The 24,947-nt window shown below is 39.9% G+C and overlaps 1 protein-coding gene across 8 annotated transcripts in view; it reads left to right on the forward strand.

The window, feature by feature from the left end:
- The window catches only part of LMBR1 (limb development membrane protein 1), a 199,086-nt gene that overhangs the window by 49,884 nt on the left and 124,255 nt on the right, over nucleotides 1–24,947 (forward strand). For 6 of the 8 annotated variants that reach the window (XR_009260087.1, XM_058723651.1, XM_058723650.1 and 3 more), the window contains one exon: nucleotides 17,051–17,154. The exons of 1 other annotated variant lie outside the window; for it this stretch is intronic. Coding sequence is in view for 6 of the 7 variants with exons in the window: in XM_058723651.1 (XP_058579634.1) it covers nucleotides 17,051–17,154 (104 nt within the window). In the remaining variant the exon portion in view is untranslated. Of the gene's footprint in view, nucleotides 1–11,219; nucleotides 11,335–17,050; nucleotides 17,155–24,947 lie in introns of those variants that run through there. One more of the 8 variants, XM_058723655.1, reaches the window with a different exon arrangement.

Consider the following 24,947-nt stretch of genomic DNA (forward strand, 5'->3'; position numbering starts at 1 on the left):
TGGGCTGGAGAAACGCTGAAATGAGAGATTCGTGACCTTCAAAGTCCAAAGAAGCCCATGGGCATCGTGCCTGTTCCGGTTGTAGGAGGAGCCAGAGTCAGCAACGAATTCTTCGCCTGAGAAGACATCTCTCCAAATGCCCCACAGCACTGGACCCCTAGATATTTCACTGACATCGGGGGCCCCTAAATTTTTCTTAGATTTATTTTCCACCCTCCGACGTGAAAACATCTCACCAGCAAGTCTAGAGCCGGTGCTACTTCTTTGCTCACCGGATCCAGTCCGCAAAGTGTCATCGTTAGAATGGGCCGCCGGGGCATTTTGTGGGGAATCAAGATCCCTGCGGATCAAATTGTGATGGAGGGCTGCAGTGTTGCTGTGCCCCTGAGTACCTGTGTACCCGGGTACTAGGGTAAGTGCTGATTTACTCAAGCAGTGAGACCAAATCTGGTACAGCGGCTGCAGTTGGAGTCGCCACCTAGTGAAGCTCATGGTAACCTGCTGTCATTGTCCTGCGGTCCACCTGTCTCGGGGATGTGGGAGTCAGTGCTCCTGCACCTTTCAGATCCTTCATGGGGCGCTCATCTCTGCATTCCCTTCAGGGACGTGGTATGGCTTTTGGTTTGCTGTTTTCCTAGTCAGAGGCGGTTCTGGGGACTTCCGCTTGGCGTTTCCCACCATAACAGCCCTTACGACACAGGGCAGGGAGCCAGCGTAGGGATTCCATCAGCTGTTAGGGAGATCTGTCCCTGTGCATTCTGGAACCGGGGATGTGATCGTGGACCGGGTTTGGAGGCCCCTGTGAGGCACGTGAGACCTCAGCCAACCCCTCATTGACCAGCTGACCCCAGAAGCCCTGCTCTTGACAGTGCACCACGGTGACGTTTGGGGTTCAGTGTTTAGTAGTCCTCAAGACGTCTGATGATCTCCTTTACCCCAGCGCAGTTCTACCGTCCATATTCATTTGTAAGTCATTTACCATCCTGGAACATTCACGAGATTTTCTTGTTATCTTTCTTTTTTTTGTTAAGCTTTTTGTGAATTTGGATCACCTGCTCCAGGACTTTCGTGCTGAAAATGTTCAATAGTCATTGCAGCGTGAATAAAAGTTATTTAGTGTTTCATTAGGAACACCTTGGGAAAAAAGAACTTAATTTGAAAAGAAATTTAGTGGCTTATCCTATAAAATTGTCTGTAGGGATGGTTTTGATCACTTTTGCCTTTAATGTGTAAATCCTATGGGTTGGAGGCTAATCGGTGTATTGATGATGCTTTAGTATGTAAAACTACATTTAGTTTGAATTAAATACACTGTCTGGATTGTGGACACATAGATTTGAGATGTTCCACGTTAACTATATTATCTTGAAATGCCATTAACTTCTCTTGGCCCGGGTTTAGTAACGTAAAATAAATAAAATACTAACCTTAGTTCTAAATCCCTATCATGTAGCAAGACGTATCTCTGTCTACAATGAGAAAATGATTAAAATACCTTGAAAAATATGACCTGCAAAGGTGATACTGGAGCTGGAAAAAGGCAGGATGGTAACCCTCTGGTCATTGACGGTTTGGGCCCAGGGTCCTTGTCAGGTGTCACGTGTCACCCGGATTCTGTGAGGTGTGTCCTGTCCACTTAGTGCGGTAATGACATGCTGGCAACTATAGTTACTGTAGGATGGTACAAAGGGGGCATGTACAAAGGCACCCTGGGAGATAAAATTGTCATTTTTATTGTTAAAATTGGAAAAGGTTAAAAAATGGGCAGAAGAAAGTATCTACTTGTACTCACTTTGCGTCTTGTGAAAAACTTAGCAGAAAAACGTGAAACCCTTCAGTTCCATAGATTGAAAAACTGATACAGATGCTTAATGGGTTCTCCTTTTGGGGTGGTGGACATGTTCTGGAGTGAGGGGGGGTGGTGGTAGCGCAATGTTGTGAACACACTACATGCATTGAATTATTCACTTTAAAATGGTAATTTTGGGGGCGCCTGGGTGGCGCAGTCGGTGAAGCGTCCGACTTCAGCCAGGTCACGATCTCGCGGTCCGTGAGTTCGAGCCCCGCGTCGGGCTCTGGGCCGATGGCTCGGAGCCTGGAGCCTGTTTCCGATTCTGTGTCTCCCTCTCTCTCTGCCCCTCCCCCGTTCATGCTCTGTCTCTCTCTGTCCCAAAAATAAATAAAAAACGTTGAAAAAAAAAATTTATAAAAAAAAAATGGTAATTTTATGTAATGTGAGTTTAAAATTAAAAACCAAACAGGAATCAATCTTTGGAAGGTACGTGAAGGATGGAATTAAGTTGTAGCCTTACATAAAATCAGGAAATAATTCTTGGATTTTGAGGTATCCCCCCCACTGAGTGGGGCCAGTTTTTGCTAAGCTGCCCATACTCACCATACTCACCAGAAAGAGACACGCGTTTATAACGTGATCGCCGAGTTGACGTTCAGTCTGTTAAACGATAACCACGGTGAAAGTGACTAGTCTTTGCAAGGTGTATGTGTTTTATTTTGATTTTTTCAACAGGAATAGACAATATGCTATTGTGGACATCATGAAAGAACAATACAGAATCCATCTTTATTTTATCTATTTTCAAGTTCCATAGAAGATTTAAAAAAATCAGACTTTTAGATTATAAGCAGCCAAACTTTAAAAGAAGATAAATATTACATCTACTTATGTATAGATATTAACTCAAGTCCTTAATAAAGTTTAATATACCATTATTAGTTAAATGTTACTAATAGCTTCTAGTTAATTGGTCTTGATAGTCTTTTATCATAATATGCATCAGTTTTGTTACTGGATATTAATGGAGGTATTGTTTATAATATTAAAAAGCAGGGGTGCCTGGGTGGCCCAGTCGGTTAAGCGTCTCGCTCAATTTCGGCTCAGATCATGATCTCACTGTTTGTGAGATTGAGCCCCATGTAGATCTGTGACCCATAAGCACAGAACGTGCTTGGGATTCTTTCTCTCCCTCCCCCGCTTGCATGAGCGTGTGGGCTTGGTTTCTCAAAAAAATAAATAAAAGCAAACATTAAAGAAAAAAATCTAAGTGTTCAAAGTAAGAGATTTGCTTAATTAAATTTTGGTGGATCTGAACAGTGGAGTGCTTTTTTTTTTTTTTTTTTTTTTTTTTTTTTTTTCTATTTATAGATGATGATGTAGAAGAATATTTGTTGATAGAGAAAGATGTTGGAAAAATGCCTTCCTCTGGGTGGTAGGATTGATTAGAGGATATAAACATTGTTTTGGTGCTTGTGTTGTGTAGTATTTCTGTAATGGAGATGTATTGCTTTTTTGTTACAAGAAAAAACTTACATTGAGGTTAAAAGTTTCATAACTCGTTGCTAAAATTGTTTTTATTTATTTTTTGTTCTTCTAATAGAAGCTGTTCTAATTCTGAACTTTACACAATACTTCCTATTCAAAAGCAACCTTGTAGTCTTTCCCTAAGGCTTCTGCTTTCTTGGTAGGATGTTTTTGTTCTATAACTTGACAGCTGGATTAGGTCCTCAGTTCTACTGAAAGGTTGATTTTAACTTAGATTTGTCATTTAATATGGCTGAACTCTGATTGATTTTCTGTTTTAAATTCATGAAGTTTTTGGTGTGTGTGCTGAAAAGTGCTAGATCATTTGCTTCAGAGTATTATGTCGGATTTGGGGATATTTTGTGACCCCAGCAGATGGAGCTAGAAGTTAACGCATCCTGTGGCAATCTGGCAGTTCCCTTTGGTTTGGCTTGGTTTTAAACTAAGTATTCCAAACAAAACAAACCAAACAAACCCCCAACCCCCAAACCCCAAAAGACTCTTCTAGGATCATTAAATAACCTTTGTTTAAGTTCAGATACCTCTTTGGGGAATAGGCACAGGACATCTTTCAAAAACACTGTCACTAATACTGATTTAGACAAACCACAAGGTTTTTGAATTTTTAGGGTTGTACTATTCTATTCTATCGAAGCATGTCATTTTAGCTTTTTGAAGCAGAGAATTTTGACTAATATTTATTTTTATTTTATAAATGGATATGTAATAACATGTAATAAATTATGTGATATATATGAGCCCTAACTTAAAATTAGGAAAGTTTTATCAAAGTTAATAGAATAACTCTAAAGGGATATTAACGTATATATGTCTGATATATGTTTGTAAGATGCTGGAAACTTAGTACGTCTTACAAAGTTGCCAAGAATATAATTACTAGTTAGGAATGTATATTAGATATATTGTTTTTCTACGTATTAGATGTTCTTCTCATACTAACTTTAAATTTTATGTTATAGATTTGATAATTAAATTAGAATAAGCTAAGTCTGAAGCTTTCACATTTATTTACTCTGGTTAATAAACTTAATTTTTTGCATTTAATTATTTAGACTTTTAATAAATAAAAGATGGTTACCTATGTAGATGATTATCCTGTTAAGATAAGACCATCACCTTTCAAATTCTTTGTGTTAAGTGAGTATTTCTTGCAAAAATAAATAGCTGTGGTGGTTCTGTATCACTTTATATCCCTTTCTACAATTGTGGTTGTCAAAACCGTTAGTGGTAATGTTGAGGCTCCTGGGAAAAGAGCAGTTGGGGGGAAAAGTTTAGATATATGCACATATATGTATTATATGTATATGCATATATAATGCATAACGTACATATTATATGATGTAAATAACACACACATACACATACATACACACACACGTCACATATATATCACGTTCGGTACGTGAAAGTAGGCCTCTAAGTTCATGTCACACTGAAGAGTTGGGATTCAGAATCTTTGTGATCGTACTCAGCATTGTCTGCACTCGCTCTGTAGACACCACTGCTTGTTGATACCTGTTGATAGCGATTTCTTTGTTTAGCTCTCTCTTACTATCTTCACTAAAATTTTTTAATGTCTATTTATTTTTGAGAGAGAGAGAGAGAGAAAGCGTGAGCAGGGGAGGGGCAGAGAGAGAGGGAGAACAGAGTCTGAAGAACTGTGAGATCATGACCTGAGCCAAAATCAGACGCTTAACTGACTGGGCCACCCAGGTGCCCCAACTGTCTTCATTTTAAGTGTGTGGGTTAGAGTAGATACTTTTTCTGATTTGTGTTTTTGCCCAAGGCAGAGTTTTATTTCTTCACTTTTGATTTTCAGAAAACATTTGAGCTTGTGTTGTCCCTGCATGAAAGGGACATATATGATCAGAATGATGAATTCTGGAAGTATGTATGTTTATAACTCAACAGCAATAAGAAAGTCTCATTCTGTGCTATGAATGATAGTTGATTGTTTCACACTACAGAAATTAAGTAAAAATTTTCGCGCCGTTGGAAAGGTATAGTGGATTCTAAGCATTCAAGGGTTTATATTCATGGGTACAACTATTTGAGAGAAAGCTTTGAGCTCCAAGTGGTAATTTGTGACTTGGCTGAGGCTGGGATTTGACCTGTGTAGTCACTAAGGCTAGTGAATAGAGTGGAAGGCAGGGCTGAGAGCCCAGATCGTATCCGTATCTCAGTGCAGTTTGGTCACCTCTGCCTTTATGCATTTTGTTGGAAGGTTACCTAACAGGGATTTGGAGAATTTTGGGTTTCACAAAGAGGTTTAAATATGTTTCATTCTTTTTAAGGATCTTTATGTGCTCCTTATGGAAAATTTAGAATATGTAGGAAAGCAGGAAGAAAAATCATCCCTGATTTTACTACATTTGCATTGTTAATAATTTGGTGTATTTCTTTACAGTTTATTTTCTGTATCTACTTTTTTGTCATTTGTTTTTATGTATTTTTAATGTCACGTGTATATAGGTTTTTGTTTTGTAAGCTTTTTGGGGTATAATTAATGAGAATAATTCTTTGGGAAAGGGGTGAGAGCTAATTTTAGCTGTAACTCACATTACATTCTTGTCTTTATCTGGTCAAATTGCTGGCGTGCATTAGAATTTTTCAATTTTTTGGAGCATTTGTGTTTTATGTTGAGACAGGGCAAGTGGGGGGAGGCACTGACATTTGTTTAGTATTTGGTATGTTATTTGTCTTCTTTAGGAGAGCCCTATGAGTTAAGTTGTAGCCTATTTTATACACGAGGAAACAGAGCAGAAGTTCTTTTTCCAGGTCATATATAGCTGATAGATGCAAACTTAGACATAAAGTGCCACTCACTCAGACATCTGCCATCGGGACTGGGAAGGTCTTTAAAAAAATTTTTTTTAAATGTTTATCCATTTTTGAGAGAGAGAGAGAGAGAGCGAGAGAGAGAGAGAGAGAGAGAGAGAGAGAGCGCGAGCACGTGCAGGGGAGGGGCAGAGAGAGAGGGAGGCATGGAATCTGAAACAGGCTCTGGGCTCTGAGCTGTCAGCACAGAGCCCGACACAGGGCTCGAACCCACGAACCGTGAGATCGTGACCTGAGCTCAAGTTGGGAGCCAGGCGCCCCAAAAGTCTTTTAAATCATGAATAGTACGAATGCCTTGTTATGTCAGAGGATATTATAGTACGCAAAGTACATATACTGCATTCAGTGTTTTATTGAAGTTGGATTTGTTAAAACCTTTCTGTATTTGGTGTTTTAAGAAGGCTTGAATGGGGCCTCTGGGTGGCTCAGTCACCTGAGCGTCAGCCCCTTGATATTGGTTCAGGTCATGGTTCCAGGGTCTTGGGATTGAGCCCCGTATCAGGCTCTGTGCTGAGCATGGAGCCTGCTTGGGATTCTCTCTCTCTCTGTGTCTGTCTCCCTCTGCCCCTTTCCCTGCTCACATGCATGCATGCTCTTTCTCTCTCTCAAAAAACAGGTAGGTGGGTGGGTAAATAAATAAATAAGAGCTTGGGTGTGGGGGCGCCTGGGTGTTTCATTTGGCTAAGCCTCCAACTCTTGATTTCAGCTCAAGTTGTGACCTCACGGTCATGGGATCAAGTCTTGCACTGGGCCCCGCACAGAGCGTGGAGGCTGCTTGGGGTTCTCTGTCTCCCTCTCTCTCTGCCACTTCCCCACTCACGTTCTCTCTTACTCCCTCTCCAAGTAAATATTTTTTAAAAAGGCTTGGATGTACGTGTGCATACATATAAACACATGTAGAAGTTTTTAATTCTGTTTTAATGTCTTACCAACTGATCAGAAGCTCACTTATGTTCTGTTTTACACAGATGGATAGAATTAATAGGCTGTCATATGCTCAGTTTAATCTTCAGTAAAATCTTATTAAACTGATTGCTCTTTTCAGCAGTATTTCAGCAATATTGCTGTTTTTACAAAATTCAAAATATTGTGCCTTTTTCATCCAGAATGTAAAGTGTGAGATACCCTACAGCAATTCAGAAAGAGGATGAGATCTTGGATCTAATCCCCTCTCATTTGTAACTTCTGGAATTTGTGTGGCATTTAACCTCTTTTAAAAAAGAGTTTGGTTTCTGGGTGGGTTGAACAAGGGGATCTCCAAGTTCTTTTTTGCTCCAAAATTATTTCTTTGTTATTCTTGGTGCATTAAAATAAAAGTAAACTTTTGCTTATTTTATTAAAAAAATTTTTTTTTAATGTTTATTATTTTGAGAGTGAGCAGGGGAGGAGCAGAGAGAGAGGGAGACACAGAATCTGAAGCAGGCTCCAGGCTCTGAGCTGTCAGCACAGAGCCTGATTGTGGGACTCGAACTCATGCGCCGTGGGATCATGACCTGAGCCGAAGTTGGATACTTAACCAACTGAGCCATCCAGGCGCCTCTAAACTTTAGCTTATTTTGAATCAAGTTTAATTTTAGAATCTTAAAAATGTTGTGTCTATGCTGCTTAAGTGTTTTGTTAAAATAAAGAGTTCTTTATTTAGACCATTACAAACAGGAAGAAATGTCCTTTTTGTTGAAAGCAATTCTTTGAGAAGATAGAAAACATTTTTTTTTCGTAGGTGATGGTCTTTTTTTCTTTCTGAATCTAAGTTGAGGGTAACGGATATTGAATAGCATAATAAGAGCTTAACAAAGTGAGGCTTTGCAATTATTTCATTATTATGTTTAATATGTTTTTATGACACCATCGTTTTATTAGAGTACACCTTCTAAATGTATCAAAGAATATAATGGAAAGGGTATAGAAAAAGGAGAAAAAAGAATAAGCTTGATGGTTCTGTGAAGGATCCTAGAGGCTCACTGTAGAATGTATACAGGAACAGTTAAATTTCAGGAATTTAGGGCAAGAGAGTAAAGAGAGTGGATATATCACAGGAGGGAACAATTTTATCTTGTAAGAGAAAACCAAGGCAAAGGAATTGAGGTTTAGGCTTTATTCTGTTGTTGAGTTGTGTGCTGAAACAATTTGAAAAAGGCACAAGGACATCAGTTAGTGTCTGGGAAATCAACTGGAAACAGTGGGTAACTACAGGTTAAAAACAATTTTTTAAAGATTAACAAATACATGAAGACAGTAAAGAATGCTCTGCTGTGCTGTTTTATGCCCAGAACTTTCCCTGTATTTTATCAAAAACTAAGCCTCAGGTGTGAAGTAAGAAAAATGAAAAAAAAATCAGCATTCAAGTGTTGGTAGAGAAACACTTTAAAAGCTAAATATAGTTTGGCCAAGATGGAGTAAGAGGGACCGTCTGTACCCTCTCACCTGCAACGACCAAGTGTTCACGAAAACATAGGCAATGAAGAATAGCGATTTAGGACAGATGAGTCCTGCAGCTGCTCCAGGGTGCTGCGGCGGGGCTGGGGGTGCAGGCTGCTGGGTGGAGTACTAGAAAGGAGAGAGACATCTTTTACAGATGGATAGAATCAATGGGCTATCATATTCTCAGTTTCAACGTTTCTCTTAGTAAGATCTTATTAAACTCATGTTCTTTTTTGGCGGGGGGGAGAAAGCTGAAATGAAGGTTTTCACAAGGTTGCATTCCTTTTTGGAGGCTCTGGGGAACAATTTGCTTCCAGGCTCCTTCAGGTTATGGGCTGAATTTGGTTCTTTGTGATTGTAAGACTGAAGCCCTCCATCTCGTGCCAGGTGGCTGGTCTTTGCCCCAGAGGCTGCCCACCTGTTATGTTTTCCATGTGACCCACCTCCAGCAAAGGTGGGTTGAGTTCCTCCCTGATTTACCCTTCTGCTGCTTCTCTCTGACTTCAGATCGAGAAAGTTCTCTGCTTCTAAATGGTCCAGTTGGGTAGGTTGCACCCACCTGGCCAATCTGAGATGCTCTCTTTATCTCCCTATATTAAAGTCCATAACCTTAATAATATATCTGCAGTCTTTTTGGCACATATGCCGGATCAAATAGTGGCCCTCTCCTGTGCGCACCCCTCTTCCCCCATTCATGTCTACTTACGATCTCAGAATGTGGCCTTCTTTGGAAATAAAGTCTGCAGGTGTAATTAGTGAAGATGAGGTCACACTGGATTAGGGTGAGCCCTGATCGAATTACTAGTATCCTTATAAGAAAATGAAACAGAGGCACAGACACATGAAGAAGGCCACGTGAAGCCGAAGGTCGAGATTGGAGTGATGCATCTACATATAAGCCCAGGAATGCAGCTACCAGAAGAGATAGGGAAAGGTTCTTCCCTAGAGCCTTCGGAAGAGATATAGCCCTACTGATACCTTGATTTTGGACTTGTAACCTCCAGAACTGTGAGATAATAAATTTCTGGAAAAAAAAATAAATTTCTGTTGGCAGAGGCTATGTGGTTTGTGGTACTTTGTTAGAGCAGCCCTAGAAAACTAATAAATCATGGACTATAACATATTCACAGATTTTAGAGATTAAGATGTGGACATCTTTGGGGGGTTGCTCTGCCTACCTTGAGCCTGTAGCTGAGTACAAAGCAGAAAAATACAACCTATAATGATGAGAAAATAAATCACACACAATTGTTAGAGATTCAGAATTGGTAGATAAGAACGGTAATGCATTTCTTATAACCCTGTCTCATATGTTCCAGAAGCTAGAGGAGAGATGGACCATATTGAGACAGGGAATATATAAAAATAATCAAATCAGACTTCTGGAAATTAAACCTATAATGTGTGACATGAAAATATATTGGATGGAATAAAAACAGACAACATTGCAAAAGAGGTTAGTGAACATGAAGACATAGCCATAGAAAATTGTTCAAAAAAGAAAGACACAGAGGGGAAAAAAATGACTGAAAAACTGACCAGGGTATCAGTGATATAATTGATGTTCTTTTTAAAAAAAAATTTTTTTAGCGTTTATTTATTTTTGAGAGAGAGAGAGCGCCAAGAAGAGGCGGAGAGAGAGAGGGAAACACAGAATCTGAAGCAGGCTCCAGACTCTGAGCTTTCAGCACAGAGCCTGACGCGGGGCTTGAGCCCATGAACCGTGAGATCATGACCTGAGCCAAAGTCCAGCACTTAACCGACTGAACCACCCAGGCACCCCGATATAATTGATGTCCTTAAAGAAGGGAGGATTAAGAAGAAATATTTGAAAAAGTAATGACTGAAAGATTTCAAGATTAGATGAAAACTATAAACCCTGATCTAAGAAGCTCAACTAGCCCTCTGCACAAGAAAGATGAAGAAAACTATACCAAGATGCTTCAAATTGGTCAAAACCTGTGATAAAGAGAAAATCTTAAAAGCATTCAGAAAGGAAGACATAGAAAGTACAGAGGAACAATGGTAAGAATCAGCTTATCTCTTGGAAGAAATAATGCAAGCCAGATGACAGTGGAGCATCTTCACTGAAAAAAGCCTACTAACTTAGTTCTCAATCTAGTGAAGATATTTTTCCAAAACAAAGGCAAAGTAAAGACAGTGTCAGATACACAAAAGGTAAAAATTCATCAGCAGACCTATACTACAAAAAATAAGGGAAGTCCTATAGGCAGAAGCAAATCGGTAGGAGATAGACATCTCAATCTACAAAGCAGAATGAAGAGCACTTTAGAAGTGGCAGTTGTAAAATATAAAAGTTTTTCTTTATTATATGTCTTAAAAAAATGTGTTATTTAGTTTTTGAGAGAGAGTGTAAACAGGGGAGGGACCGAGAGAGACGGCAACAGAGAATCTGAAGTGGGCTCTGTGCTCACGGGCTGACATCAGTGAGCCTGATGTGGGGCTTGCACTCATGAACCGTGAGATCGTGACCTGAGCTACAGCTGGATGCTCAACTGACTGAGCCATTCAAGTGCCCCTTTTTATTATATAAGTCTTTTAAAAAGATAATTGGCTGTTTAAAAAATAGTAATGTGTTGTGATTTTATAATCTGCACAGGTAAAATGCATGACAACAATAGCACAAAGGAAGAAGGAAAGAAATGGAAATACACTGTTTTTAAGGTTATTCTGTACATGAAGTAGTGTATCACTTGAAAGCAGATTGTGATGAGGTAAGGTGTATGTGATAAACCTGCAAATAACCCTAAAATAGTTCAACAAAGAGATAGAGTTAGTAAGCAACTGTAAGAAAGAATGGAATCATAAAAAGTTAATCCAAAGGCACGCAGGAAAAGAAGAAAAAGGGAAGATAAATGGGACAAATGGAAAACAAAGAGCAAACTGATAGACTTAAACCTGACCATATCAGTAAACATTAATGGTCTAAACACTCCAATTAAAGGGCAGAGACTGGGAGTGCCTGGTTGGCTCAGCTGGAAGGGCATGCGACTCTTGATTTTAGGGTTGTGAGTTTGAGTCCCACGTTGGGTGTAAAGATTACTTAAAAATAAATAAACATAAATAAATCTAAAAAAAAGGCAGAAATTGTCAGAATGAGTAAAAAGGAAAGACTCAAGTATGTGCTGCCTACAGAAAACCCATTTTAATATAAAGGCATGAATAGGCTTGGAGCAATAGGAGAAAAAAGGTATACCATCCTAATTGTAATAAAAAGAAAGGTGGAATAGTTACATTATTATTAGAAAAAGGTATCGATTTTGCTAGGCATAAATAAGATCATTTCATCATGATGAGGGAGTTCATTTATCAAAACATAATAAACATTATCTACCTAATAAGTAGCTATTAAATGCATCAAGGAAAAGCTTACAGAAATGAAAGGATTAATAGTCAAAATCATAGTATTATTCAGATTTATTGCTGCTCTCTTTTTAATAATTGATAGAACAAATTAGGAAAAAATTAACAAGATGGAAAATTTGAATAACACTCTTAATTTGGCCTAATTTTGCATTTATAGAACTCTCTGCCCAACAGTAGTAGAATATACATTATTTTCAAGTACCCTAGGCACATTTATCAGGAGAGCCCATATTCTTTGCCTATTTAGTCTCAGTACTTTTAGAAGAATTTAAGTCATACAAAATATGTTCTCTAATGACTGTGAAATTAAATGGGAGACCAGGAACAGAAACATAGACAATCCCTCAATTATTTGATAACTAAATAACTAGTAGGTCAAAGAAGAAATCAAAAGGGAAATTCGAAAGTACTTTGAACTAACAAGCATTTAAAACATATGAAAATTTATAGTACTAAAATGCCTGAAGCAGAAAAGAAAAAAGGTCTCAAATCAGTGCCCACAATTTCCACCTTAAGAAACCGGGAAGAGGAAATGAATCCCAAATTAAGAAGATTGGAAGTAAAAAAAAAAAAAAGATAAGAGTAGAAATCAATGAAATGGAAAACAGAGAAAATATAGAGAAAGTGAGAAGATCAATAAAATTGATAAAGCTGCAGCCAGAGTGGTCAACAACAAAAGACACCAATTACCAATATCAAGAATGAGAGATGACATCACTATGGATTCTACAGGTATTAAAAGGGTTATTAGTGCACATTGTAAACACCTTATGCCAATACAACCCCTTAGAGAAATGGAAAAATTTGAAAGGCAGCAGTTACTAAAGTCTCTCAGACATTGTAGAAATGTTACAAACATTCTCACAAATAAAATTCTAGGCCAAGAAGACTTAACTGTCACTTCTACGAAATATTTGAGGAAGAAGCAATACCAGTTCTACACACTCTTTCAGAAAATTGAAACTGAGGGAGTACTTACTAATTCATTGTGCCCAGCATTACCCTGATTCCAAAACCAGACAGACATTACATGAAAAGAAAACTACAGACCGGTATCCCTCATGAACACAAATGCATAAATTCTAAACAAAATTTAGTAAATCAAATGTGACGATATATGAAAAGGATAATACATCATGACTTGAAAAATCAATGTAATTTACCATATTCCAACGCTAAAAAAGAAAAGTCACCACAGCACATGCAGAAGAGCAAAATTCAGCATCCATTTTTGATAAAATCTCAGCAAACTAGGCATGAAAGGGAATTTAATATCTTCATCCTAGTAAAGAGCATCTGTAAAAACCCTACAGATAACATCATGCTTAGTAGTAAACTGAATGCTTTTCCCTGAGAATAGAAACAAGGCAAGGATATCCCCTCTCACCACTTCTGTTCAGTATTCTGAATTCTGGTGATTTTTAGAAAATAAAGGACATTGATGTTGGAAAGGAAAAAGTGAAGCTGTATTAACAGATGAGATGGTTGTCTATATAGAAATTGTGATGGAATATATTATTAAAAAGCTGTTAGAATCAATGAGTTTACAGTGTTGCAGGATACATGATAAATACACAAAACTCAGTTGCATTTCTATATATGTACTAACCATGAATAATTGGAAATTGGTTAAAAAAAAACCAGTGCCATTTGTATACAGTAGCATCAGAAATATGATATATTTAGGGATGTGTGAGACCTATATACTATACACTATTAAAACTCTGCTGACAAAACTTAAAGAATACCACAATAAATGGAGAGATATATCATGTTCATTGAGCAGAAGACAATGTTAAGGTGTCACTTCTCCCCATATTGGTCTGTAGATTCAATGCAATCTCATTCAGAATCCTAGCAGCCCTCCCCCCTCACCCCGCCCCCACTGTTTTGGGGGTAGAAATTGAAAACCTGATCTGAAATTCAGATGGGAATTCAAAGGACTTACGATAGCCAAAACAACTTTGAAAGATAACAAAATTGGAAGACTTACTACCCAACTCGAATTTTAAGGCCATATTAATCAAGATGGTGTGGTATCACCATAACGATAAATAGATCGACTTGATGAAATAGAGGATCCAGGAATATATCTACACATATATTGTCAATTTACTTCCAACGAAGGTGCAAAGGTGATTTGGTAGAAAAAGGGTAATCTTTTCTACAAATGGTGTTGGAGCAATTTGATAATTATAGACAAAAACTGAACTTCAGTCCATACCTGGCACCATATACAAAAAGTGATTCAAAGGGATCATAGGTCTAAATGTAAATCTTAGAACTGTAACCCCTGTAGAAAGAAACATAGGAGGAAGTCTTTTTTTTTTTTTTTTTAACATTTTTTATTTTATTTTTGGGACAGAGAGAGACAGAGCATGAACGGGGGAGGGGCAGAGAGAGAGGGAGACACAGAATCAGAAACAGGCTCCAGGCTCCGAGCCATCAGCCCAGAGCCTGACGCGGGGCTCGAACTCACGGACCGCGAGATCGTGACCTGGCTGAAGTCGGACGCTTAACCGACTGCGCCACCCAGGCGCCCCAGGAGGAAGTCTTTATGAGACTGGGATAGACCATAATTTCTTGTCTAAAGCATGGTCTGTAAAAGAAAAAGTTGATAAATTGGACTTTGTCAAAAGAAATTTTGTTCTTTGAAAGATACTTGTTTAAAAGGGTGAAAAGACAATCTACAGATGGGGTTAAAATATCGGCAAATTATATGCCTGATAGAGGACTTGTATTCAGAGTATATAAAGAGCTTGCCAAACTCAATAGTAAGTAAAAAAACAATCTAATGAAATAGTAAGCAACAGACTTGAAGAGACACTTTCACCAAAGAAGATAGAAATGGATGACAGATAAGTTCATAAAGATGTTCACGTCATTATTTATTGATTAGGGAAATGCAAATTAAGTATTTTTTTTTTAAAGTTTATTTATTTTGTGTGAGAGAGGGAGAGGGAGAACACATGAGCTGGGGAAGGGCAGAGAGAGGATCTGTCAGTGCATAGCCTGACTTGAGGCTTTGACTCATGAACGGTGAGATCATGACCTGAGCCCAAATGAAGAGTTGGACGCTTAACCAACTGAGCCACTCAGGTGCCCCGAGAAATGCAAATCAAAGCAGTAAGGAGACACTGCTGTGTACCTGTTAGAATGGCTGAGACTGAAAAGACTGTCTATACCATATATATATTTTTAAAGATTATTTAAATTGAGAGAGAGTGAGCATGTGTGGGAGCACAAGCGGGAGAGGGAAAGAGAGAGAATCCCAAGCAGGTTCTGTGATGCCAGCACAGAGCCTAACGTGGGGGGCTTGATCTCAGGCACCGTGAGATCTTGACCTGAGCTGAAATCAAGAGTCGATGCTTCACCGACCTGAGCCCCCTAGTCGCGCCTGCCCACACCATATTTTGGTGAAAACAGAGGGTTTGTGTTTTGTTCATTACTGTGTTGCCAGTGCTTGGGACAGTGCCTTCTAAATGAGGTCGTTGAAAGAACATCAGTCGCCCATGTTCAAGAGCACTGAATTAGAGTTTCAGGCAATAGATTGAGTTTATACTTAGCATAATTTTATCTTTAACTCTTGATTTTATAAATACCATAGGCTTTATTTTGAAAATCCATTTTATTAAAAAAATTTTTTTTAAGTTTATTTGTTTAAGCAGTCTCTACACCAAACGTGGGGCTCAAACTCACGACCTTGAGATCAAGAGCCACATGCTGTACTGACTGAGCTAGCCAGGTACTCCTGAAAATCACTTTTAAATTTGAGTGTTTTACCTAAAAAAGATGTAAAAAGGTGTAAGATGTTTGGCCACATATAATCCCAAAGACAGACTTAAAAGCTTCTTTTTCTAAATCTGTTTTCATTATAGTTTCAGTAGCTTTTTATTGTGACTGTAGAAGAATACAGAATGTGGGGTGCCTGGTGGCTCAGTTGGTTAAGCATCTGACTCTTGATTTCAGCTCAGGTCATGATCTCAGGGTTATGAGATTGAGCCCCGAGTTGGGATCCTCTCTCTCCCTCTCTCCCTGCCCCTCCCCTACTCTCTCTCTCGCTCTGTCTCTCTCTCAAAATAGATAAATAAATAAACCTTAAAAAAAAAAAAAAAAGAGTACAGAATGTGCCAAAACAGAAAACGGTGACAGGAGCTTGCCTACCTCTCTTACATTTTCTTTCCCACTTAGAATTGCTTACTAACACTTCCGTGTTGTGGTGGTTTTTAAAAATCCCAGGAATTAGCTCTGCCAGGGGCAGGCTCTGCAACCTTGGCAAGGTAGCTAGCCAGCCTCTGCCTCTGTCCTGTTGGGGTACTGCTGTGAGGGGTACGTGAGTTTGTATAATCCCAGTAAATCACTTAAAATAGTGCCTGGCACAGAAGGGCTCCGCAAATGCTGATTATTAATTTAGGGTTTTCATTAGACTTGACTTAAATGATATTATGCATGTAACGTGTCTGGTAGAGTACCTGGCATTTACTAAGTGTTCAGTATAGACTAGTGCGTATATTCAGCTGCCAGTATGTCTAAAGAGACTGTATCTTTAGATCTCTCCATTTGTCATCTCTTTAGTGAATTTGTTTAGGACACAAGGAAGAATGTTTCTAGTTTCTGTGTTAGCTTCTCCTAATAGGTACAGGTTACAAAGTTGCACGAATTTTAAATATGAATTTATTGATGCTCCTGGGTGGCTCAGTCGGTTAAGCATCGGACTTGGGCTCAGGTCACGATCGCAGTTCGTTGAGTTGGAGCCCCACGTCGGGCTCTGTGCTGACAGCTCAGAGCCTGGAGCCTGCTTCGGATTCTGTGTCTCCTTCTCTCTCTGCCCCTCCCCCTCTTGTGTTCTGTGTCTGTCTCAAAAAAATAAACATTAAAAAGTGTTTTTAAATATGAAATTATTTTCTCATCTCTAAGTGTAGGTGATTTGTTAGGCTACTCTCCAAGTTGATGTTTATTTTTATTAAAAAGTATGCATCTTTGACTAATATCATAATGTAGCGTAGTAATTTTTTTTTTAAAGGCCTGTCTCTAATCTTTCTTCTTTTTGTTCCCTCTTTATAGGTCTGTGGAATCTTGCTTCCCTCTTTTCCAACCTCTGTTTATTTGTGCTGATGCCCTTTGCCTTTTTCTTTCTGGAATCAGAGGGTTTTGCTGGCCTGAAAAAGGTAAAGTGAATCATGTTTTGGAATTAAATCTGTCAAATTAAGAAGCATGTGTCATTCATGTTAAACTTGTGAAAGTGGGCTTGAACAACCATTTGACTGAAATACAAAAAGTTTAATTAGTAATAATAGCAATGTGTTATTAATATTAATAATGCTAACAATAGAGTTAATAATAGTGCATATTGAATGATCTTGTGTGTCCACAGGGAGGAAGTTGTCTTTTGACTTTTGGATGTTTTTATAGTATGTGCAAACGTGGTAGAATACTTGTTTGTAGGGAATAAAGCTGACAACATAGCTGTTCTTAGGCTGTCTCATTTAGTTTAAAGAATGACATAAGGGACGCCTGGGGGGCTCAGTCCGTTGGGCGTCCGACTTCAGCTCAGGTCATGATCTCGCAGTCTGTGAGTTCGAGCCCCGCATCGGGCTCTGTGCTGACAGCTCAGAGCCTGAGCCTGCTTTGGATTCTGTGTCTCCCTCTCTCTCTCTGTCCCTCCCCCCACTCATGCTCTGTCTCTCTCTCTGTGTCAAAAATAAATAAACATTAAAAAAAATAAAAAGGAATGACATGAAATCTTAAGATCTTAAAACATATCTTGATGTAAAAGTTATTTCACTTCCAGTTTTTTTCAGAGAGTAGCATGCTATAAAATCCAACATGCTCCTTTAGATAGTCAAATTCTCAAGACTGTGAGTTACTGATCTTAGTGAATGTGAGAGATTAGGAAAGAGCAAAACAAGAGACTTTGCATCTTTTTTTTTTTTTTTAATTTATTCATTTATTTTGAGAGAGAGAGAGAGAGCAAGCAGGGGAGGGGCAGAAAGAGAGGGGAGAGAGAGAATCCCAAGCGGGCTCCGCACTGTCAGCACAGAACCTGACACAGGGCTTCAACTCAAAAACCATGAGATCATGACCTGAGCTGAAATCAAGAGTCAGACGCTTGACCAGTTGAGCTCCCCAGGCGCCCCAAGAGACTGCATCTTAAACAATCAGTCCAGACCGTATCGGTGGTAATAACTTCAGCTGTCTTTGAAAATAACATTTTAAAATGGAAAGAATGATATTTCTGTTTATAGCTTGTGGAGTTCTTTGCTATAGACATTTGGAATACAATACAAAGATTTAAATAGTTAATACTTTTTGGTAAAAGTGAGTTCTTGCATTACAGTTTATTTATAGACATGTTACGCCTTTTTAAGTGGTTAGTTCCGTTTGTATTGTGATAGACGAAGTGGAAGTATGCCTATGCATCTTGTTGAACAATACTATAACGCCAATTAAATGAATTTGGCAAGGAAAGCCATAAACTGAATTTTTATTACTTTTTATTTCATATAACTTTTTGTAGTTTCTTAGGAATGAAACTGTTTAGTCTAACATTTTGATGAGTCTTCTGATTTTATTTTATTTTATTTATTTTATTTTTTTAATGTTTATTTATTTTTGAGACAGAGAGAGACAGAGCATGAACGGGGGAGGGTCAGAGAGAGGGAGACACAGAATCTGAAACAGGCTCCAGGCTCTGAGCTGTCAGCACAGAGCCCGACGCGGGGCTTGAACTCACGAACCGCGAGATCACGACCTGAGCCGAAGTCGAACGCTTAACCGACTGAGCCACCCAGGCGCCCCGAGTCTTCTGATTTTAAACCTTAAGTGCCACACTTTTTAGGTTTGTGTGTTGAAGGGTACCAGGAAAAGAGTCACTGAGAGGCGATAAAGTGTCATTTTCGTGGATGCACCTTTCTGCTTTCCGGATGTTATTCCATACTTTAATAGTTTGAAGCTGCAAAGTCACAGTTGATTTCGTGTTTAGTAAAGGTACTGCGATCAGAACGGAATGTAAACTATTACGTTGAAGAGGGCTGGTAGGAATGAACATCGAGAAGAAGTGATGTCATTGAGACACTTGAGAAAGCAATTTCTGTATAATTTTAGAGCCAAAGCTTTTGATGCCTTTTCCTTCATTCAGCAGAGTTTTACTCAGCACCTACTGAGTAGTAGTCACTGTGCTACTACTATAGGGCCTTGCTGGGGACAGGACTGAAAAGACAGGGCTTCTGCCTCCAAGGGATAGACAGAGGGAGGAAGAAACGGTGCAAACAAACAGATGCAGCCCCATGAACTTTTAGACCGCCAGCCGCAAGGGGAGGCGCCGAAAGGAGCGGGGTCTCCATTCGCCTCGGGAACTGGGGAAGGCTTTTGGCCGGAGGAGTCAGCCCGCACTTGAGCTGAGTCTTGAAGGACGAGCAGGCTGCTGCTGGAATGTGGCGCCCCTGGCTTGAGCAGAGGCACGCACTGTGACTGAATTGAGGGAATGCGGACACTTAGCTCAAGAATGGAGAGTTGGGGAGAGATCAGGGTGCGCGGAAGCTTGTTGGGGTCCAGTTCTGAAGGGCTCGGTTCTTCTCTCTGCCAGTTGGTTTGCATTTTGTGCTACAGATGACAGGGAGTTGGCAAAGGAATTTTGAAAAAGATTTTCGCATCTACTGTCTTATTTAAGTATGGAGACAAATACACATGTCAGAGTTTAAACATATGTCACTGAGGAAGGAGTACACGCACCACACGATGGGAAGCGCTGTGTTTTGTAGAGATGTCACCATACTGAATCAGTCACACACCTCGTTCTGGTAACAGAGTGTTTCAGTGCGTGCCATTAACCTTGCTCTGTTGATGTTGCTGTAAATATGCAGATTGTTCTTTCTTCCCGTCTCTGTCTCATGTGTAATCTTGCCAAGCACAAAAACAACTGGTAAAGCTCAGTGTTGAAGGTATTTTCATATTTGGCATTATTGATGTCTTTACCTAATTTATACTTTCTATAAAATTCTAGTTCTCCATTACATAGGTTGTTTTAAAAAACAGTGTGTAGTGTGGACAGACCCCTTGTCTCCAAATTATTTTCCTCCCTTGCTGTGAACTAACCAACTCAAAGAGGGACGTGGCTAAAGTTATTGGAGCAGAATTACCAACTATCTCTAGAATTAGAAAAAACGGACACAAACCCCAGTGACATGTCACTGTTCTCTTGTTCCCTCTCACAAACTAAGGTCAGAGGGGAGAAGCAGCTTGAGGAAGGATTAAGAAGGTAACTGAAGATACTTCACACCTACAGTTGTACAGCATTCTTTCCTCTAAGTTTTTTACTTCTGGTCTCCTATACACACTCAAAAGAATATTTTTTTCTAAGTGCATCTTTGACTACGTTAGTCTTCTCAGAATCCCTCATGATCACCAGCTCTGTTTTGTGATCTCAGCGGGGACTGATGTGCTGGATGTCTGTAGGGGACAGTCGACACGACCAGCAAACTTAGCAGAGGCTTGAAAGGAGGGCAAGGAGGCAGAGCTCGGATGGTTGGGTGCCATTTGTCTGACTTGGGTAGTTGGATCATGAATGGGAGTTGTAGGAACCAAATTAAGAAGTTGGTCTTTAAAGCTGTTAGAGAAGGGAGGGAGATGGGGTGTACCCTGGGGGGGAGGAAGAGACAGAATAATTCTGCTCTTTGTGCACCGAAGAGAAGGGGCCTGTGGAAGAGAGATTGCAGTTGAGAGGGCTAAAGTGAGCAGATTTAGATTTGCCCTAGGGCTCATTGTCTCAGCTGGTTTTCTCCTCTAGGCCTCAGGGTTTCTTTCTGTAAAATGGGTATAGTAATGATGGTTCCCTGACTGTATTATTTAAGGGATTAAATGAGGGGAGATTATTCATGTAAAACGCAACCCAGGATATGTTAGCCATTATTGCCATTATTCTAGAGCTTAATGCATTTCACTAATAAATGTTCTATGGAATATGGTACAGTCAGCTCTTAATTATTTACATATGATCTTGGGCGGTTTTAAGGTTACAGATTATTTTTCCCATTTTGAAATGGCCTGGACTAAAGCAAAATCAGACCTGCTTAAAGATGAGGTGCATTCTAGACTCTATTAGAATTGTTTAGAAACTTTAAAATTAAGGTAATTGTGTTGTTTTAAAGATTCGTATTTTTCAGTTTACCATCAATTACATGTGGGGCACCTGGGCGGCTCAGTCAGTTGGGCAACTCGCTGTTGATTTCGGCCTCAGGTTGTGATGTCACGGTTCATGAGATCGAGCCCCGTCTCAGACTCCGAGCTGACAGTGCAGAGCGTGCTTTGTATTTTCTCTCTCCTTCTCTGCCACTCCCCCGTCAAAATAAATAAACAAACTTAAAAAAATCAATTGCGTGAAAACTGCAAGGGTTATTAGCATTGCACAGTTCAGCCTTCAATGTGTGCAGCATGTGTTTAAACCCTTCGTTATTAAGCCTTTCTGTAACATGAGATCATAGGAGTTTCCTAGTGCACGTTCTCCATAACGTCTGTGGAGACCTGTCATTCTTTACACGGTGTTGTTGCCTGTGTCCCAGACTGTAACTGCTGCCTCACTGAAGCGAACGCATCACAGACGGTCACTGGCATGTTTGACACAGCTGGCTAGCAAGTGTATTCCTTTGTGTGTGTGCGTATCCTCTAAAGCTCTGTGCTCATTGGTTATCCTGGACGCAGCTCGTTCCGAAGGGATATCGAGGAGGGCTTGGAAAACGCTTCCAATTGGTAGATTCAGCAGAGTGATTTGAGTCATGACAAACTTGAAATATGGTTAAGTTCAATTCCTTTTTTATTCCTTTGGCCACCCTCCTGGTGCTGTTTTACTATGTCTAAGTCTGGTGGAGTCCCCGAACGGCATATGGCTCCACTGTACTCCCATTGATTCCCCTGGGCAATCGATTTTAAAACCGCCCCTTGCATATTGTGCCGAGACGCGGAAATTGGCCACTAGCCACGGGCGGATGCAGAGCTTGAATTGAAAATCAAATTAAGCAGAATTCTCTACTTAGTTTTTAATTAAACCACTATGTTAATTCAAACAGGACATTTTAGGCCTGGGGGGTTGACCATGTCCTTTTAAGGGCCTTAAATAAGCCTTTCTTCTCCCTCCTTACTGTGGTGCATGTTTCTATTTTATTAGGACCATCTCCTCGCTATTCCCATTCTTTACATTCTCGACGGTAGGAGAACGTAAATGGCTTTAATACAGCAATTTTTTAATTTAAGTAAGACGGCAACTTTTATCTTGGAACTCGAACTTACTGTTAGCACTTAAATGTTCATCGGATCTGTATTATTCGCGGTGACCTGTGTGTACCGTGCTGCACATTTTATGTGTTCGTGTGTGTTGACTTCCTGTGCTTGCGTCTGACTGTTGGTTTCAGCCCTGACGAGAAGGGTGCGTCTGCTGGGCGCTGTGTCTTGTGGACATGTCTCTCCGCGGTTTGTGTCTTGGTCCCGCGGTCGTGTGGCAGAGTCCAGGGTGTGGGGGCCCCAGCGCTACTCTTCCTCTCACGCCTCAGATCCGCCGTGTGGTTTTTCTCTTCCCGCCCTGCCTCGGAGAGACCCCTAGATCATCCGGGATGATGTCAGAAGATGTTTGCCGACCGCAAGGTGAACTCTGGAGGTCCGACCTCCCTCCGGCCGGCGTTTAAATAGGAGTTCGGAATATACTTGTTTCATGTTGTGCTTTAACATCTTACTTTTGGTTATGAGGAGAAGACTCAACAGGTTAATGACAGCGAAAAAATATAATCGGGGGCAGATGAAATCACACGCCAAAGACGTTTCTGGGAGTAACTTTACGTCGTGCCTCACCTTAATGCCTATCTTTGATTTGAAGTCTCGGCATAAAATTTAACATAAGCGACAGCAACATCCTGACCAATTACCCAAGCTATCCAGACATCCCCAAACGTCCAGAGCATAGCACACGGTCTGTAGGATTAAGAGGTTGACTCCTATAACTTCAAACGGAGTGCTTGATAATCAAAGCAAAAAGTACAAAATTTGAGGTAACTTCCTTTCTTAGCTAATTAGACTGACCAGGTGGCAGCAAAGAGCCGGGTGCCGGTGCTGGGAAGGCCTATAAAGCTGAGCGCTGTGACAGCACAGTGCAGGAGGGGCCGAGGCCGTTCCATGTGTTTCTATCCTGTGTCACAGTGTGAAATTGTCCTGGTTTATGTCCCTTTTGGCAAACTTACATAAAAGTGACCTTGTACTGTATTTTATGACCAGATGACTTTTTCCCCCCAGTGGCTAATTTGTCTCAGGCCTCCGTCTTAAAGAGACACAGAAATGAGTAGGAAGTCCAGCGTGGTCTCAGAGAGCTTTCATTGCGTTCTTTCATTATTTTTGCTCGTTTTTGCCACTGATCATCCATAAATTGTTGGACATGAGTGAATAAGGAAGTGCTGCTTAGTGTTAGCGGCACATGCGCGTCTTTGGCCTGGTTTTTGTGGGTGAGAGGAAATCACATACAAAAAGGAAGACTCCTGCTGGGAAACCTTGCAAGGAAATTTACCTTGGGTGCGTTTTGATCTTGGTGTTTATTACAGAAAATGGACTCATATCTCACTAACTATTGTTATGTGTTAATTTGATTTTCCCAACACCTTCAAGAAAAAAAATCATTCAGTAATTTATTAATAGAATTCCTCTGCCCTCCCCCAGTTGGGGAGCACTAATTTTTCCCCATAGAAACAACATGGGGAGGAATGATTATTTTTAAAACATTTGATTCGGGTAGCGTTGTTATCCTTGGGATTCGTTTTGGAATTGTTAAACTACTGTAAAAGGCGTGGGTTACGGGATGTCAGAGAAAGATGCATGAAAGTGTTATTTTGAGGAAAAGAATATACTTACTTCCTTTAAAAATTGAGTTTGTAAAGAGTTTGAATTAACAATCATTTAGTTCATGAAACAGTCTTGATTTTGTCACCGTTCTCAGTACAATTGCGTATTGGAGGGACCTACATGATAATTTCAGTAACAGTATCTGGTATTGTTAAATAGCAGCTGTATTTTTAAGAGGTACACTCAGTTCCCATATACTTTGTGATGGCATGATAACGTGGACCGTTGTACAGCAGTCTTTCCCTCCGTTTATCAAAACAGGAGAGATTTCTACTTCAAGGCTAGATTCTCTCTCTCTGTCTGCATAAGAGTATGGTGGACAGATTGTGAGCTTTGGCATTTAGAAGACCTGCCTTAAATCCGGTCTCGTCTCCTTCCCGAACTGGGACTTTGGGCGTGTTTCTTGGTGTCTGCGTCTGTAAAAGGGGCCGGCAGTACCTACCTCGCTGTGGGGTTGCCGAGGGGCTTGTTGACCTCACCTGGGACATTTGGGAAGTACTTGAGATACAGGAGGAGCAGCCGTGACCACCGGGGGCCGAAATGTACCAGCTACGTGAAAGTTGATTTGAAACTTCAGGAAGATTTGTGGACGATTACTTTTTATGGATGATAGCAAAGCTACATCTAAGAAATTGTGGTGGTGCTGACATAGCTTTATTTATTTACTTTTTGAGATAGAAATTGCTTTATCTTATAACAGTATAAGTTGTAAAAAAAAATAGGCAAAATGTTTAGTAGGTAACTAAACCTCAAACTTTATATGATGATTAAATTATTAACTAGTGCCTCACTGTGTCTTACATGATGATTAAATCATTAGCTGATTCCTTCTTTATTAAATGAGGGAAAAGCTTTGGTATGGAGAAAACAAAAAATAATCAGGTTCAGATTTTAAAGTAATTATACTTTGGATTTTTTTGTCTTAGAGAAAGAGAGAGAGAGCATGTGCAATTGGGGGAGGGGCAGAGGGAGCGAGAGAGAATCTTAAGCAGACTCCACACTCAGCGCAGAGCCTGATGCGGGGCTTGATCCCACAACGCTGGGATGATCATGACGTGAGCCGAAATCAAGAGTCGGATGCTCAACC

The sequence above is a fragment of the Neofelis nebulosa genome, chromosome 4 (genome assembly GCF_028018385.1).
Source record: "Neofelis nebulosa isolate mNeoNeb1 chromosome 4, mNeoNeb1.pri, whole genome shotgun sequence".
Lineage (NCBI taxonomy): Eukaryota > Metazoa > Chordata > Mammalia > Carnivora > Felidae > Neofelis > Neofelis nebulosa.